Source organism: Panthera onca, chromosome A1 (assembly GCF_046562875.1).
Source record: "Panthera onca isolate mPanOnc1 chromosome A1, mPanOnc1 haplotype 2, whole genome shotgun sequence".
Taxonomy (NCBI): domain Eukaryota; kingdom Metazoa; phylum Chordata; class Mammalia; order Carnivora; family Felidae; genus Panthera; species Panthera onca.
In genome coordinates this window covers 110,582,752-110,601,790 of record NC_138339.1, presented here as the reverse complement: position 1 = coordinate 110,601,790, position 19,039 = coordinate 110,582,752, and the positions used below count along the sequence as shown (strand labels likewise).

The 19,039-nt window shown below is 37.5% G+C and overlaps 2 protein-coding genes across 6 annotated transcripts in view; one reads left to right on the top strand and one right to left on the bottom strand.

Annotated features, from left to right (window-relative positions):
• The window catches only part of ERCC8 (ERCC excision repair 8, CSA ubiquitin ligase complex subunit), a 70,340-nt gene extending 58,239 nt beyond the window's left edge, over positions 1-12,101 (bottom strand). For 2 of the 5 annotated variants that reach the window (XM_078449550.1, XM_078449552.1), the window contains exons 1-2: positions 11,956-12,101; positions 912-1,007 (exon numbers count right to left, since the gene is read on the bottom strand). In XM_078449550.1, coding sequence (XP_078305676.1) covers positions 912-1,007; positions 11,956-12,032 — 173 coding nt within the window. In that variant the 5' untranslated portion in view covers positions 12,033-12,101. Of the gene's footprint in view, positions 1-911; positions 1,008-1,221; positions 1,383-11,955 lie in introns of those variants that run through there. The other 3 variants (XM_078449555.1, XM_078449567.1, XM_078449560.1) reach the window with 3 other exon arrangements.
• Positions 12,102-12,164: 63 nt separating this feature from the next.
• Positions 12,165-19,039, top strand: part of NDUFAF2 (NADH:ubiquinone oxidoreductase complex assembly factor 2) — a 168,472-nt gene continuing 161,597 nt past the window's right edge. Inside the window, exon 1 of the mRNA XM_078449568.1 lies at positions 12,165-12,389. Coding sequence (XP_078305694.1) covers positions 12,263-12,389 — 127 coding nt within the window. The 5' untranslated portion in view covers positions 12,165-12,262. The remainder of the gene's footprint in view (positions 12,390-19,039) is intronic.

Genomic DNA, 19,039 nt, shown 5'->3' with positions numbered 1-19,039 from the left:
TTTCTTCATATTTGTATTTTCTTTACTTTTCTTTTCCCTTTCCCTCCTCTCTCTGCAGAGAGAGGAGGAAACAGGATCTGAAGCAGGCTCTGGGCTGTTGGTAGAGACATCATGCAAGACAAATGCTGGGCTCAGATTCACAAACTGAAATCATGACCTGAACCAGAGTATCGTGACCTAAGCCGGAGTCTGACCTTTAACCAATTGAACCACCCAGGGCCCCTTTTTATTTTTTTTAATTTAAATTCAAGTTGGTTGACATATAGTGTACTATTGGTTTTGGGAGTAGAATTTAGTGATTCGTGACTTATCAGTCAGACTTACCAGTGCTCGTCCCAACAAGTGCCCTCTTTAATGCCCATCACCCTTTTAGCCCATGCCCTTTCACCTCCCCTCCAGCAACCATTAGTTTGTTCTCTATATTTAAGACTCTCTCATGGTTTAGCAACTCTATTTTAAAATGGCACTTAAGACACACAATCCAGCACTTAAAAGCCCTCTGCAATCAAAAAGTCTCAATGTCTGCTGACTTCACAATGAACATTCTCACAATTTGTGACATTGAGCCCCGCATCTGTCTCTGCACTGACAGCACAGAACCTGCCTGGTATTCTCGCTCTCCCTCTCTCTCTCTGCCTTTCCCACGCTGGCACATGCACGGCACACACTCTCTCTCTCTCTCAAAATAAATAAATGTAAAGAAAATAAAATAAAGTAGTTTGGAAATGTTTACCTGGCAACATTTTAAGAGTGTAAGGTTTTGTGTTTATTTAAATGAGTAATGTCAGATTTAAAATGCTACAATTTAGAAATTTTACTAATTTTTATGGAACCATTAACATAAGTAATCAGAAAGCAAGATTTGACTGCATCTCACTTTGACAAAAAATGTATAAGTGTAATAAACTTACTATCTTGCTTCAACAGGTTCAATGTCAAGGGTATTAACTCCACTGCCATGAATCCTTTCAACATCTCTGTCTTTGTTTAACTCCAGTCCCAAAACCCTTGAATAAAATATAAAAATGGAAAGGGGAGGGGGGAAGAAAGACAGAATAAAAAAGTAATTTAAACATTAAAAACGTCCTTATTTCACCAAAATTACACATATTGCAAAAATTGCAAGTAATGTTTAAATATTCTACCACACATTCAAAGATATTTACAGATTTTTAAAGACCTTACATGAATTTAAAAAATATCAACAGTACTAACACTTACATATATGGAATTTCTCCTGAAGCATTATTTTAAACTTCATTTAAAGGGTGTACTTTGAGGCACCTGGGTGGCTTAGCTGGTTGAGCATTCAACTCCTGGTATGCCACAGGTTATGATCTTCTGGTTTGTGGGTTCAAGCTCCACACTGGGCTCTGTGCTGTCAGTGTAGAGTATGCTTGGGATTCTCTCCTCTCTCTCTCTCTCTCTCTCTCTCTCTCTCTCAAAATAAATAAATAAACTTAAAAAGAAGCTTAAAAAAATAATGCGTGTACTTCATTAAGATATTTACAGACTGAAATGTTCATGAAGAAAAAGTTAAATTCTGGTATCTTAAACTTAACTGAGGACACCTAGTGGACAAAAGCTTAAATTACAGTATTTAACAAAAAAAATCCTTGGTGTTTCTTATGCCTTAGGCAGAAATACATGATGAGGATGTTTAATTCAACAATTAAGCACATTTTTAAAAACACAATTAAATATCTATAAGTCAAAATAGTTAATAAGTACTCTTACAAATTAAGATGAATGAAATTTCTGATATTACCTAACTGTAAGCTATCCTTATTCTGGAGAGGATATTAACATTAAATGAGTTAATACACAGAAAGCACTCATCACAATGACTAGCACATAACATAGTAAGAGCCCAGTGAAGGTTAAATATTAGAATTTGTCTTAATCTGTTGGATGTTAAAGAACATTTACATTAATTTAACCAGAATGATTTCTAAATTCATTATTGATCAACATGATGCTAACTTACATGAAAATTTTTAGCCTAATTGGTAGTTTTATTTAAAAAAAAATAACAATGCACACTGCTAGAAAAGATACAAACTGACACTTTTATGCACTCACAGTAGCAGTATTAGTAATTGTAAACATTTTGGTAACCATTTTAGCAATATCAAATGTTTGATTTAAAGATATATATGGATATGTTAACTTGAATTTAAATAAAATTTAAAAAATAAATAGAAAAAAATAAAGATATACATGTGGCTTTGTCTTCTGGAACAAGTTTAGCCTTAGGTTCAAATATCCAGTCTAACACTTACTGTTTGTCTGACCTTGATCAATAACAGTTACAGCTAATATTAAAAGCCTATTGCTCACTGACTCTGTAATTAGTGGTAATAGTAAGTGTAATAAGTGGTAACCTAGGTGGTAGGTTACATTATTAACTGCTTTTCCTGATTATAAAACTAAGACATAACTAATCTTCCCAAGGTCATACATCTAATAATTGGCTGAACTGGATCTGAACTCTGATCCTTTTTCTCCAGACCATTACGCTGTTCTGCTATCTCTGAGATCCAATATTTCACCACAAAATAATTTTTCACATTTTCCATTGAAATTTCCATTTCTTCTTAAAATGTTTTTCTATTTGATGATTTTTCAGATTATATCATTAATGTGTGCTTCTTGCAACCAGCAAAATAATATACAAACATAAACAAAGGTAATCATCCCTTCCTTGAGTTCCTTTCTCTGAACAGTGAGAAGTGTGGCTCTCATTATCATGAATATATTTCTTTGATCAATATCATTATATGTAACCGATCTCCTGTCACCAATATCATCCCCATCCCCAAAAAGAATGCTGCTCACCAGGCTTGGGCTTTGATTTCTACCTCCCCTAACACTCCATTGCTTGGGCTGGTCAGTCCCCACACTTAAGAGTACCTCCTCAACCTGGTTAGGGTCTGCATTATCACTTTAGACCAATCTAATCCCTGCCAGTGTATGGAAGCCTACCTCTGCCCAAACTAAAGACTTTAGGACTGAAGTTTTAATGAACTAAGAGGGGTTAAATGAAGGAAAGTAGGAGGGTAATGCAACAGGGAAACGAGGATATGGTGTGTGTAGATGGAGACAAGGTGTGCAATAAGAGTTAATATAGCAGGCCAGAGACTGCTATCCTTAGAAAGGTCTACCTACAAGATTGGCTTTTGTCTGCTTCTGGGATTTCAGGGGGGTTCCCATTATTCCTGGATATGAATGGTTCTGTGTGCCTAAGCTCTATGGAGTAAACAAGGTGCATTGTGATGAATATCTGAGAGTATGGAGTTTTGCTACATGTTAGGAACATGCATGCTCATGCTAGGAATTTTGGTTCATGTTCTAAAAGAAGAGCTAAACAAAGTTCCTCAGACAGAAGGGAAATGATACAGGAAGGAAACCTGGGACATCAGGATTGAAGAGAGAGCAAAAGAAATGATAAATATCTAGGCCAATATAATAGACAACTCTCCTTACAGTATGCTTGACAGTTGAAAAAAATGTATAACATTATCTTATGGGGTTCACAATATAATATGTAAAGACAACAATGGTGGAGGGTTAAAAGTGGTAAAATTTCTATATGCCAAATGAAGCAGTGAACTACAGATTCTAAGGAGAGAATGAAAGTGGGTATTTTATAATTCCTAGAACAATCACCAAAAATATCATATAAAGAGATGTCACAAGAGATTAATTAAAATCGAATATTAAATAATGTTTAAATAACCCCCCACCCCCCACAAAGGAGGAAAGGAATGTGAGCAACTAGCACACTCATCCACCACTGGTGGGAATGTAAGTTTTTACAAAACTACCAGTTTCTTAAAAAGTGAAGCATAGGGGCACCTGGGTGGCTCAGTTGGTTGAGCCTCTGACTCCTGGTTTCATCTCAGATCGTGATCCTATGGTTTCGTGGGTTTGAGCCCCATGTCAGGCTCTGTGCTGATAGGGTGGAGCCCGATGGGATTCCCTCTCTGTCCCTCCCTTGCTGGCGCTGTTGCTCTCTCTCTCTCAAAAATAAATAAATAAGGGGCGCCTGCGTGGCTCAGTTGGTCAAGCATCTGACTTCGGCTCAGGTCATGATCTCACTGTCCATGAGTTCAAGCCCTGCGTCAGGCTCTGGGCCAGTAGCTCAGAGCCTGGAGCCTGCTTCTGATTCTCTATCTCCCTCTCTCTCTGCTCCTTCCCCACTCATGGTCTGTCTCTGTCTCTCTCAAAAAGAAAAAAAAAACCATAAAAATAAATAAATAAATAAATAAATTAATTAAATAAAAACTTAAAAAAAAAAGTGAAGCATATACTCTAGTCATTCAAAAATTAGGCATGGATCCAAGAGAAATAAAAGCACAAAGATATGTACATGTATCCACACAAAGATTTGTACATGAACATTCACAGTAGCTTTATATATAATAGTCAAAAACTGGAAACATTTAAATGTTCACCAAGAACTGAATGGATAGAGGCACCTGGATGGCTCAGTCTGTTGGGCATCCGACTTCAGCATAAGTCATGATCTCCCCGTTCACAAGTTCCAGCCCCCACATCCAGCTCTATGCTGACACCTCAGAATCTGAAGCCTGCTTCGGATTCTGTCTCTCTCTCTCTCTCTCTCTCTCTCTCTCTCTCTCTGCCCCTCCCCTGCTTGCACTCTGTCTCTCTCAAAAATAAATAAACATTATTGAAAAAAAAAAATTAAAAAAAAAAAAAAAAATAAATAAATAAATAAACATTAAAAAAAAAGTGAATGGATAAACTGTTATATATCCACAAAAGAGAATATTCCTTACCAATAAAAAGGAATCAAAAGGAGAAATTTCAAAATAATTATGCTCAATGAAAAGTCAGACAAAACATAGTTTCATTTATACAAAATTCTGGCATATGCAAAGTAATCTATGCTGACAGAAAGCAGAGGAGTGGTTTCCTAGAGCAGAACAGGATGAAGCAGGGAAAGAAAGAAAAGGAATTATGATGAAATTTTTGGCTTATGGATATTTGTTATCCTGATGGTAATGGTTTCAAAAGTGTATATGTATGTCAAAACTCATCAAACTGTTTTCTCTAACTAAATGTGCAGTTTATTATATGTCAAATATACCTCAAGAATGCTGTGAAAAAAAATGGAGTTAGGAATTATAAACTTTGCAAATCAGTGCTCATGCTTTTGTCTTTAATCATTGGCAAGGAAGACGTTGGGGCAAATTAGAGTAGACATCTTTAAATAAAATATGATGGTGCAGTTGTTTAGTTAAGCAAAGACATCACTTAATGAGGGGAATCTTTAAAAAGAAGCCCTACTTTAAATGCTTTATCTTAAATATACAAGCAGTCCTTGCTTTGCACAATCTGCAAACTAAACAGAATTTCAGGTACCAGGATTTAGTTAAATACCAGACCCCCAACAATGTGGCTCAAAAGTCACTTACTACAGTATGTTAACCGTGACTAACAGCATAAAACACAAAGCTGGATACTACTTTTTCAGTCCACAAATCACTACAAAAATAACATGCACATCATAGCTTGTGACCAATTTACATGACTTCTTTCAAAGAATTGGCCAACAAAAATGAAAAAGCACCAAAGAAACGTTAAGTGATAATGCTGGAAGTAAAACTTAAATGTACTGAAAATGGAAATACAGAAGAAATAGCTGACTGTGGAAATGTGGACACTACGGCCACCTGACAAAGTCTAAAGAGGCACACTGAGGAAATCAATGCAGGTGAGTGAACTTACCCAAATAAATGATGAAAAGTGGTTGTGATGAAAAGGCTAAGGATGTCCTAGAGGAAACAACACTGGCAAAAACACTCACATTAAAAAAAAACAAAACAAAACCTCTCAGAGATATTTCACGACATTGAAATGCAAAGGATAAAATGTTCAAATCTGATTCAGACTTAGAAAGAATGATAATTAGCCAAGATATAGAGAAGATGCTCAACTTGTATTATAAGTTATACAATGAGAATATTCAGAGAGAGAGAGAGGGTGAGCAGGGGAGGGGCAGAGAGAGGGGCAGAAAGAGAGAATCCCAAGCAGACTCCCCACTGTCAGCACCAAAGCCTGACATGGGACTCGAATTCACAAACAGTGAGATCATGACCTGAGCCAAAATCAAGAATTGAACACTTACCCTACTGAGCCACTCAGGCGCCCTGTTTTTTTTAATTAAAACAAATTTTTTTTTTTAATGTTTACTCACTTTTGAGAGAGAGAGAGAGAAAGAGCACGTGCAAGACAGCAAGAGTGGGAGAGGGGTAGAGAGGGAGACAGAATCCGAAGCAGGCTCCAGGCTCTGAGCCAGATGTGGGGCTCAAACTCACATACTGCGAGATCATGACCTGAGCCGAAGATGGATGCTTAATCAACTGAGCCACCCAGGCACTGCCCCTGGTTTTTTTTTAATATAAAGAGAGAACTGTAGTTCAAATTGTTTCTAATGTTTTACACTAAAGTGTACTAAAGATTTACTGTTTTTTTCATTTTTTATGTGTTTATGACTGACAATAAAAGGTTAGTGTTTGACAAAGAAATTTTAAATACGACAGAATAATAGTTTCTCCACCGATTATTAAAGTTACCTTTCCTAGGTTCAGTTAGCACAATTAGTTTTATAGATGTGCACCAGTACACAAAGAAAGGACTGCCTGAATATTTATATGCCAATTGTCTGAAGTGGAATTAAATGTGCTGAACAGAGTGCCACATCATCTTTCCTTTATAAACCATACCTTAACCATTTCTTCAAATGTTTTATTTATTAACTCATTTTATGATTTCAAGTTTTTATTGAAATTCTAGTTAGCTGACATATATGGTGACATTGATTACAGATGTAGAATTCTGTGATTTATCACTTCCATATAACACTCAGTGCTCATCACAAGTGTCTTCCTTAAAATCGATCACCCACTTAGCCCATTCCCAGCCATCTCCCTCCATCAACCCTCAGTTTGTTCTCTATAGTGAAGAGTCTCTTACGGTTTCCCTCCCTATTTTTTGCATTTCCCCTATGTTCATCTGTTTTGTTTCTTAAATTCTAACGAGTGAAATCACATGGTATTTGTACTTCTCTCAATTATTTCACTTAGCACAAAACACTAGCTCCATCCATGTTGTTGCAAATGGCAAGACTTCATTCTTTTTATGGCTAATATTCCATTATATATACCACATCTTCTTTATCCATTCATCAGTCGATGGACATTTGGGCTCTTTCTATATAGCTTGGCTATTGTTGATAATGCTGCTATAAACATTGGGGTGCATATGCCCCTTCGAATCAGTATTCTTGTATCCGTTTGGGTAAATACGCAAAAGATGTTTTTATTACCTTGTTTGTTTTAGTTGAGTAAACATTTAAGGCATATGCAAAGTAAATGAATATGGAATCTTGGACATATGCAAAGCAAACGAATGTGGAATCTTTCTCCAGCAATAGTTGTCAATCCTGGCTAAACCTAACAATCACTTAGGGAGCTTTCAAGAAATCCCAGTGGCCTGGACCAATTAAATCAGAATCTTTAGGGTTGGAACTTTGGCATAAATACTTTTTCCGAAGACCCTAGGTGATTCCTGTGTTATGGCAAAGTTGAGAAAAACTGTTCCATCGTTTTGTATTTTCCCCAAGCCTTTTATAACATTTTCTCAATCAATATACCTTATTGAACAGCATTTTATGTTAAGCCATTTGTTTGAATTATTTCAAAAGTGGTCTATGTAGTTTTTGTAAGAATAGCAACTCTTTCTGCATTTGTATTTCATTAGCTCATATTAAAATGGCATAAACAGGGGCACCTGAGTGGCTCAGTCAGCTGGTTGAGTACCCGACTCTTGATTCCCTCAGGTCACCATCCCAGAGTCATGGGACTGAGTCCCACACCAAGCTCCACACTGAGAGTGGAGCCTGCTTCTGATTCTACCTCTGCCCCTCTTCCCTGTTCATGGTAGTGCGTGCTCTCTCTCTCTCTCTCTCTCAAAAGAAAATAAATCTTGGGTCGCCTGGGTGGCTCAGTTAAGCTCTTAATTTTGGCTCAGGTCATTATCTTGCTGTTGGTAGGTTTGAGCCCTGCATTGGGCTCTGTGCTGACAGCATGGAGCTTGCTTGGGATTCTCTCACTGCCTCTCCCCTGCTTGTGTGTGTGCACACTCTCTCTCTAAAAATAAATAAACTTAAAGAAATAAATCTTAATAAAATAAAATGGCATAATCAGAATAATTAGGTCACGGAATTTTAACAAAGAGCTTTACTTAATTGCTTCTTCAGATCAAGGACTATTTAAAATTAAAAGACTCTGAAAAAACCACTGTTTTAGACTCTCAGTAGCTGACATGATTTAAATTTTTACTGATATAATAAGACTTCTGAACTTACTAGATTAAAAAATAATGCTGATTCTTTTTTAAAAAGTACAGTTATTTTCACAAAAATTAAAGGTCTAACAGGCAAGTTCATTCACTTTCCGATGTTTACTGATCATAATGGAAGAATTGCAGAACTACTTGGTGGAAACAAGCTAAATTATCAGAGAAGACTGACAAATTTTGATAAAAGTAAATTTTGAGTTTTTACAGTCACTGAAATAAAACTTGGGTTCTTGGAATTATTGAAATAAAAAACTCTGGATATGTCTATATGCTTTTATTAGAATGGATCAATGAGCTGAGTAGGAATTGCTGACTACCCTGCACTGACTGGGGTTGGGGACAAGGGGACAACAGTGGATGCAATCTCAATCATGTTTAAAACTGATCAAAGATCAGCTTGCTTAAAAAAGATTTAATGTTTACTTATTTAGTTAAAATTACATGCAGTATTTGAAACATATTTTCCCATTCTAAAAGCATAATACTAAATATAAAGCTGATGCAACATTTTAGAATACAAAACACATACATTGCTTCGTGGAAACAGGCAAAAGATTATTATCATGCATTACAATAGTTTATTATTTTTGTCTGTTTGTAATTGTGGTAGGATAGGATAGTCCTTTGCTTTTCCATACAAGAGTAAGCTTAGGAATGCTTTACTTCCTTCTAGATCTGGCTGCCTGTAGATATAGACCCTTTCCTCTACCGCCTTACTGCCAGTTTCATTAAATACAGTATATGATAAAAGTTTATTAATACTGTACTGTAGTTAACATCCACGTGAGCATATACAATGGTTCCCATGCAGAAAAAGATTACATTGAGCCAATAGACAGCAGTAATTCCATTAGTGACAGTGAAAGTCATCCTACACTATAACCCTCCTCTCTCGTCTCCCTCACACCAGCCACAAAGGTTTTCAAAGTGCAGGTTCATTTGTTTATTTTTCTTCATATTTTGTATTCTTTATTATTTCGTATTATATTACAATATAGTTATAATTTTTATATGAATATTTTTGGGTTGTGGAACAAATTATCTGAGTTTCCATTATTTCCCATGGGGAAATTCACTTTGATATGCAAGTGATTTGGGTTACAAGCATGTTTCCGGAACGAATTAAGTTCACAAACCAGGGCTTTACTGTAAATCTTTTGTTGTTTTAAGCTGCTAAGTTTTGGGGGTACTTTGTTACCCATCCACTGATAACTAATATAGCAGGTGAGTTCTTCTTTTGGGATATTAGAAAAAATCATATGTATCAGTTTTCAGTAACTAACTATACTCTGCTTTTCTCTTTAAAAAGAGAGTCGACAATTAAAAAGTCATTAATGTTGGCAGTTCCCACTTCCTTTCATCTGTCATTCTCCAACTCACTGAAATCTTATTTTTATTCCCACAATTCTTCTGAAAATACTCTTCTCAAGGCCATCCGTGACTACCCTGCTGTTCAGATATAATGTATACTTTTAATTCCTCCTAATTCCTATTTTTTGAATAACACCATCCGCTTAATACAAACTCTTCTAGGCCTCTTTTCTCATGTCTTTTTTCTCATAGGGGTTAAGAAAACAATAAACTAATAAAAAAAATAAATACATAATACAATTTCAGTATTAATAAATTGAATAGAGAGAACAGAGTAATGGGATGGGGAACCACTGAGAGCAAAGAAGGGCGCTAGGGCCAGCAAATGACACATTTCATGGCTTCCTCTTTAAAAAGTCTTCTTTTAGTGTACATGACACTTCATCACCCTGGTTTTCCTTCAACTCCTCTTTGAAGTCTTCTTCCGCCTAACTTTATTTATTTATTTATTTATTTAAATGTTTATTTATTTTTGAGAGAGAGTGTGAGTGGGGGAGGTGCCAAAAGAGAGGGGGAGACAATCTGAAGCAGGTTCCAGGCTCTTAGCTGTCAGCACAGAGTTCGACATGGGGCTCAAACCCCCAAACTCGAGATCATGACCTGAGCTGAAGTCGGACGCTTAACTAACTGAGCCACCCAGATGCTTCCCAGGCTAACTTTAAATGTTGATTTTCTTGGGGCACCTGGGTGGCTCAGTCAGTTAAGCGTCTGACTTCAGCTCAGGTCATGATCTCACAGTTTGTCGGTTTGAGTCCCAGGTTGGGCTCTGTGCAGACAGCTCAGAGCCTGGAGCCTGCTCCAGAGTCTATGTCTCCCTCTCTCTCTCTGCTCCTCCCTACTTACACTCTGTCTCTCCCTCTCTCAAAAATAAATAAACATTTAAAAAATTTTTTTAAAAATGTTGATTTTTCTCAGATTGTTACTGAACTGCCTTTCTTACTCTACAAATAGTGCCTAGGTGATCTCATTCCCACATCACTTCACATACTATCTCACATTAAAGATCTCTCAATTTCTTCCGAGCATCAAATATATATCATGAAGTTTGTCTTCCTCTCTCCAAGTCACAGGTTCTTTAAAAGTAATATGGGAGGGGTGCCTGGGTAGCTCAACCGGTTAAGCATCTGACTCTTGGTTTCAGCTCAGGTCATGATCTCATGGTTTTGTGAGTTTGAGCCCCACATCAGGCTCTGTGCTGACAGTGTGGAGCCTGCTTGGGATTTTCTCTCTCTCTCTCTCTCTCTCTCTCTCTCTCTCTACCCCTCCACCACTCATGCTGTCTCTGTCTCAAAATAAATAAACTTAAACAAATTAAAAAAAAAGAGAAAGTAATGTGGAAAAAATCAGTATGGGCAAAGTTACAGTAAAACTTGTTCCCCCCTTTGGAAAGCCCTATCTACATGAATACCATCATCATTTACCCTGCTATACAAAGCAACTATCTGGGAATCATTGTTGACGCCTTTCTTTTCACCATTTATTATATATCCAAACAATTTCCATAGCTCGTTGATTTTATTTCTTAAATACTTTTCATATATCCTCACTGTCTTTGACCCAACCGCCGCTACTTCCCTGGCTCAGGCTTCCACCTGCTCTCTCCTGGACAACTAGAACAGTTACCTAACTTGACTTTCACTGCTTGCTCTCAACTTCAATCCACTCTCCAGGCAGAAGACAAAATCCAACAGTTGTCACCTTATTATCCTCTTCATACCTCTTCACCAAGCACACAAGGCTCTTCCTCACTGAACCCCGGACTACATTTCCAGCTTCATCTCCTGTCACCGCCCCCCCTTGTCTGCTCTAGTCATGCTAAACTTGGTTCAGTTCTTGGCCTACACTCCGCTCTTAGCATAACGCTTGGCTAAAAGTGGGAGTTCACTAAGTATGTCGACTGACTGAATGAAGGAATCTTTGGAGAGTAGTTATTCCCCAGGGAGTGGAGAGGAAACGTAATGTGAGGGAGGAGTAAGGTAAAACGAAAGGATTTTCGCCAGAACCCAAGTGCGCACCCACCTGCCTACAGGAATGTAAAGGGTATCTTATTTTCGTCAGCCTCAAGGCAGAAGAGATTAAAGGCGAGTATGGTGGAGGTAAAGTGATAATGAAGCGGGAAAGTGAGAGGCAAGACTCACATAGCCATTGGTCCAGATTTGAATGGGCTGTTTGAGAAAAAAGTAAGGTTTTCTTTACCTCCGTGTGGACTCCGCTCTCCGGAGGCGAAGAGGGTCGTCCAAACCGGTCTGTCTCGCTGACAAAAACCCTAACATCCTGTCCGTTCACACCGGGTTGAACACCGGACGCCGCCATGACAGAGCGCGGAGGCTGTACCAGTGGGGTCTCCCATTGGTCAAGCCAGATGACATCCGACCAATGGTGAGCGCCGTTACTAGAAGGGCGTGAGGCTAAAGCGGGTGGGCGGGGTCCGCGGCTAGAGAGCGCGTGTGTTTGGGTCCCGGCGGATCCGTCTGAGATTCGCGCTGAAAGCCGGGCCGACTGCATGGGTTGGTCTCAGGATTTGTTCCGTGCCTTATGGAGAGCGCTGTCAAAGGAAGCGAAGGAGCAAGTCGGCACAGACCTGTTCGGGAACAAATACTACTATGTTCCGGAATACAGGAACTGGAGAGGTGAGATGACAGCGAGCGCAGCGGCTGCTTGGTCAGTAAATAAGGGGAAAGTGAGAGCGTCTTGTCAGCTAACACAGTGTGCGACAGTTGTGATGTCATCTAGGGGGACAGCGCAAGTTCGTTCACCTCGCCTACCCCTTCACTCTGAGCTTTGCGCCGCGGCCCAGCCGAGTGTGTGCCCGCCCTCCCTGGGTTGCAGTGCCTGGGTAAGGTGCGCCCCGCCGCGACCCGCGAGAGCACCGCACAGCATACACAGCTGTCCTCCCCACGCAGAGAGCCCACAGGCGGAGGACGCCCCGGCCCTGGTACTGGTCTTTGGGCGACGCAGACAGGGACAAGTCCACGGAGGTCTTTTACCAGAGGGCCTTGGGAGGGCAGGAAAGTAGCTTTTCCTCCTCTTGTGCTCTTCTTGCGATCAGGCCAGCGTTCTCTAATTGAAGCGGTGTTATCTTGAGCGCCTCGGCTTTTTCTTCTTGGTGTTTACCTTTTTCAGCTGCTCGGGTGCTGGCCACATGCGTCATCTTACTCCAACGTATCAGAAGTAGGTCTCTGCGCACCGTGAAGAGATCCTCACAAGGGTTCATGTTACCTTCCCCACGAATTTGCACTCCAAAACCCCGTAGAGCTCACTTCAAGGTCATTGCACTAGCCGTGGTGTTTCTTAAGATTCATACGAAGTAGTGTTGTTTGGAAAGTTAGGGGACGTTCCTGTCTGTTGAAATCCCGTCACGTAGCAGCCGTGATAACCTCTTCAGTGTTGTTCCATCATCGCAATGCGAAAGATCTCAGGTTTTGGGGTCGGATGGGCTTGGATTACAATTTCAGCCCTGATACCTAATAGCTGAGGGAACACGGACGAAATATTTGTCCTCCCAAGTCTCATTTTCCTCATCTGAAAGTTAGAGACGATAATGTTGCATTGAGAAACACTAAGAATTTTACTAAATTGTGTTCCATTCATTTCCTTTAACTCTAGTCAAAGGGAATTACTTCTTCCTTACTTTCTCTTAGAGCACATGTAAAGTGCTTTCCATGATTTATCACTCAAAGTTGTTTTGCCTAGCCTTTTTCTGTAACTTAGCATCTTAGATTTGTTTCCCAAGTGAGCTTCCAGACTCTCAGGGCAGGGAATATGTCTTTCTTTCTTTTTTTTTTTTTAAGTCCACAAAGAAACTACGTAGCATGTTGATGGTCTTTCTTCACAGACTGCAAGCAGAAGAAAGATTTTTCTTTTCCATAAGTTGTCAGGAACATTAAATATGCAGAACATCAGTTGACTTTTTTAAAGTATAATTTACATATAGTAACACCCATCCTTTTTGGTGTATGGTTTTATGTCTTTTGATAAATTCATAGAGTCCCATAGCTATCACACAATGAAGATATGGAATGGTTCTGTCACTTCCCAAATTCCCTCTACCCCTTAGAAGTTCATTCCTTCACCCCATAACCAGCCCTTGGCAATCACTGATCTGTTTTAGGTCCCTATAATTTTGCCTTTTCGAGAATGTTATATACATGAAATTACATAGGATGTAGTCCTTCAAGTCTAGCTTATTTCACACAGTATAATACAGTTAAGATTCATCCATGTGTCTGTAGTTGTTCCTTTTAATTGCTAAGTAGTATTTCTTTGATGGTGTACCACAGTTTATCCATTCACTACTCAAAGGACTTGGGTTGTTTCTAGTTTTTGGTGATTGTGAAGAAAGCTTCTATAAACATTCACATACAGGATTTTATGTGAATCATTTTCCATTTCTCTTGTGTAAATACGTAGGCGTGAGATTGCTGAGTTGTATGCATGTGTATATACCTTTATAAGAAACTACCTCACTTTTCCAAATTGCCTATACTATTTTACATTCCTGCCAGCAATGTTAAGAAAATTCTAGTTACACTCCTCAGTAACACCTGGTATTGTCAGGTTTTTGTTGTTGTTATTACTTATTTTTATTTTATCCATTCTATTAGTTGCATAGTGGTGTCTCTTTGTGGTTTTGATTTTCATCTTCCTAATGACTGATAATGTTGAGAATCTTTTTATGTGCTTATTTGGCATCCACAGATCTTTACTGAAATATCTGTTCAAATCTTGCGACCATTAAAAATACAGGAAAACCTTGGATTGGGACTAACTTGTTCTGCAATTGTTCTGCAAGACAAGCAAAATTTCTAATAAATTTTAACATGATAAATGAGTGATGCCTTGCAATATGAGTAGTACGTGATGCTGAATATCACATTTTCACAACGCCAATGGTTCTTGAAATTCGCTTTGATATGCAAGTGCTTTGCATTACAAGCATGTTTCTGGAATGAATTATGCTTGCAAACCAAGGTTTTATTATAATTTTGTATCAACTTCATTGTATCATTTCAATGAAAATATAATATCATTGAAGAAATATTAAAATGTAAAAAATCATGTATTCTAAGAACATAATTAGTGAGTCAGGGGATATGTTGGTCTTTAACCATCTTATAACACCAGATTGTTTTCCAAAGTGCTTATAAATTTATACTTCTATCAGCTTGATATTTCAAATTCATGTACTCTTGGTTGTGAGAAAATTAGGATTTTATTGATGATGTAGGAGAATCATTGTATGCTGCTATATGATATATCTGTGTCATTCATTTCTTAGGTATTTTAGGCCTGTGGCACAGATACACATTACATTCTGTCAATATCATTACACATTTCCTAAGCCTTCCACTGTAAATCAAGGGGAAAGATCCTGAGTTTGTTTTAAAGCAAGTTTTCAGAAAATGAATCATTGAACTTTCTTATTTCCTTTGTATAAAAGACAGCACTTTAGAGGTCTCCTTGAGTTTTCTTTGAATTGAATAAATTGTTGAGCATTAAACATGATCATTGAAGAGTATTTAAGAACTCTTTAGAGGAAATGACTTTTTTCTTTTAGTTCAGTTAATTAGTGTGGTGCCAGTCATTAAAGAACTACTGTATTTTCCACATAGGATATTATTTAATGAGAGCAAAGATAGTTATGCAATTTAAAATAGATCTCTTGAGTATTGTCCAGTCAGTTGAATTTAAGTTTAGAATTTATTGTTGAAATTTTAACTTTTTAAAACGCATTTTGGCATTTCAGGATAAGAAGATTGTGAATATAGCATTATTAGTTGGCATTTTTTAATTAAAAGATGTTAATTAACATATTTTTATTGAAAGTTTGCTTGCTTTATGGTGGAGTACTTAGCAAAAGAGTCCCCAAATAAACTTTGTGTAGAAATTTTCTTTGATGTTGCACCCTTTTTATTTATAGTATCTCTGCTTTTTTATCCATCTAGTTTCATTTATCTCATGTTTCAAAAGGAGTTTCTTCCTAAAGTAAATTCTTGTATACTCGATTCTGACTAGAACCTCTTTGAACCTTGTTTTATTATTTTCACCTTTATCTTTTGCACATTTATTAAAAATCCGCAACCGGTTAAAAATGACAAGTTTATTACTGAAAGACTATTTTGAGTTGTTAATTTGCTAATAGACATTGTGAATGTCCAAATTTGGGGAGGAAGATGAATATCATGCATAATTTGCAAAAAACAATGTTTGAAGTATTGTGTTTGGCTCTGGATATCACACTTCAGGAGAGATCCAGAGTGTCCAGACAGAGGTAGTGAAAATGATGAAAATTTCTAGAAATCGTATCTATGACTATTAGCTGTGAGTCTTGAGGAGATTTATCCTGTGAAGAGAAGATTTAGGAGTAGCTTCACATATTTGGAAGATTGTTGTACAGAAAAAGATTAGGCTCATCTGTGTAGACATTTAAATTAGAACTCAGGTCAGAGGGGACATGTTTATCTTTTTTATAAGAAATAACTTTCAGACCATTAGAGCTATGTTATAAAAGGAAGAGAGTGCCTTGTGTTTAATTGTAGCCAAGAGAATTTAGGGAGATAAGGAGCTGAACACATTTGATCAGCACCTCGAATGATAAATACAATTCCAGAAAGAGTGGTTTAAGAGCATCCTCTGTCAGGGCTTGGAAGGGGTAGGAAATACCAGACATTAGAAGGTAGTCCCATGCTAGTGGACTTCAGTGTAGAACTAGAGAAAGCTAGTGAGGGGATAGACAGGGTCAGATACTAAAAAGCCTTGAATACTCTAAGTTTGAAGTTTGCACTTTATTCTGTAGCTGTTAGGTAGCCATTGAAAAGCTTGTGACATGATAAGAGCTGCTGGAGAAATGACTCCGAAAGCCCTGTAGAAGGTGAGCTAGAGGGGAGAGGGAGGAGCTGAAATACTATTTGATGGGAGCATTTCTAGATTGACCTTGATCCTGGAAAGAGCTCTTATGAGACTGAAGTGATGTGAATGGAAAGAAAAGTTTTGATTTAGCAAAACTTTTAAACTTGACAATGACTTAGACTGGTGGAAGGGGGAAGAAAAGATGAGAGGCCAAAGATGATTTTGTTTTAGTTCTGGAGAGCTGGTGGATTGTGGTGTACTGATTCATGCAAATAGAGGCTAATAGGGACACATGCAAATAGAGAAGTAGGCTTTGGGTTAGGGGTGGTCAAAGAGTAAATGGAGTTTGTTTGTTATAATAGGACAACGTATAATCAGGCAATTTTATACTCAGATCTGCAGCTCCAAAGATGTTAGTGATTAAAATACAGATTTGGAAGCCACTTTTATATAGGTGATCATTAAAACTGTAGGGATGTTTATTCAAGCAGGGAGAGAGTAATAACAAGATCAGATTAAGAGACACGTATTTAGAAATGCTATCATTTTAGTGGTTTCTCCATCCAGGAGGAATAGATCCAAACTACCTGGCTGACATTCATGACCTTTAAGTCTATCCTGAAAGTGACATTTGTTTATAATCTAATCTGTAGATCAATAATTTTGTAAGAAGCATAGATATTTATATTAATAGAAATCAAACCTGAAAGTTTACATGACTTTTAGCAGGGAGTTGAATCAGATAATAGTTATTTACTTTTCAACATTCAGAAAAAAATAAACTTGATTGAATACAGCCATTTAAGAGTTGTATCTAGTTTGTTACTGTTCATAATACTGAGTTTAGTTGATGTTCCCAAAACAGAATTGGTTGGGGGCCAAGGCAGGGATAGCAATGGGCAGTAGGTAACGTTGACGTCTTCTTTTAGAATCCAGGACAAATGTTTCATCAGACGTGGTAGGTAGATTTATTTTGGGGATACGTTTTTAAAAACTGTATAACCCTCATTAGGGCTTTTTGCATAGTGAATTGTTATACTAGGCTACTAGCAGTGATTTTAAAATTGTCATATTTAAATAATTATGAAATAAATCTCTTCAAAATTTTATTAGAAAATTTTACATTCCAAAAGATTTTTTTCATTTTGTTCTCAGTTTTTTAATGAAGCATTATTTGAACATTTATGAAACTTGTGAGCAAAGAAAAATTTGTGCTAAGATTTTCATGAAAGCATTTTACTGCCAAATTATATTTTATATACTTTCTAATTTATATGGATACATTTAGACTCACACATATTATCAGTGTGCTAAATACAGAATTTATAATAACATTTCCTGAATTTTTTAAATTTTAGAGTGAGAGAGAGAGAGCTCAGGGGAGAGGGGCAGAGGGAAAGAGAGAGAATCTTAAGCTGGCTTCATGCTCAGCATAGAGCTGGACACAGGTCTGGATCCCACAACCCTGGGATCATGACCTGAGCTGAAATTAAGAGTCGGGTACTCAACCGAGCCACCCAGGCACCCCAACATTTCCTGAAATTTATATATTTCTTTTTTTTTTATTTTAGATAGTTAACATACAGTACAATATTGGTTTAAGGAGTAGATTTCAGTGATTCATCACTTACATACAACATCCAGTGCTCATCATACCATGTGCCCTCTTTAATACACATCACTCATCTAGCTCATCTCTCACCTACCTCTCTCCATCAACCCTCAGTTTGATCTTTAGGAGTCTCTTGTGGTTTGTTTATCTCTTCCCTCTTCTCCCCCTTCCCCTATGTTCATCTGTTTTGCTTCTTAAATTACACATATGAGTTAAATCATATGGTATTTGTCTTTCTCAGATTGACCTATTTTGCTCAGCATAATACTTTCTAGTTCCATCTACATCCTTGCACATGACAAGATTTCATTCTTTTTGATGGCTGAGTAATAATTCCATTGTGTGTGTGTGTGTGTATGTGCCACATGTTCTTTATCCACTGAATTTTATATGTCAAGCTTTCTGGTTAAAAAAAAGTCTTTTAAATTTGGAGTTCTCAAACACTTTTGAGAAGCCAAATCAGAGGAAGTATACACCAAACTTTAAAAGTAGTAATTTTGAATTGAGGTTCATCAATCTAAAATTGAATTTTAATTAAAATTGAAGGATATTTTAGGGGGCCTAGGTGGCTTGGTTGGTTAAGATCGACTCTAGGTTTCAGCTCAGGTCATAATCTCACAGTTCATTGGATCAAGCCCTGCACCGAGCTCTGTGCTGACAGCATGGACCCTGCTTGGGATCCTCTCTCTTCTTCTCTCTCTGCCATTTCTTTATGCATGCTCTCTCTCAAAATAAAGAAGCTTAAAATAAAATAAAATAGAGTACTTTATATTATTTATATGTGTTTCCTTTTTTAAAAAGAATATTACAGTAGTTGGA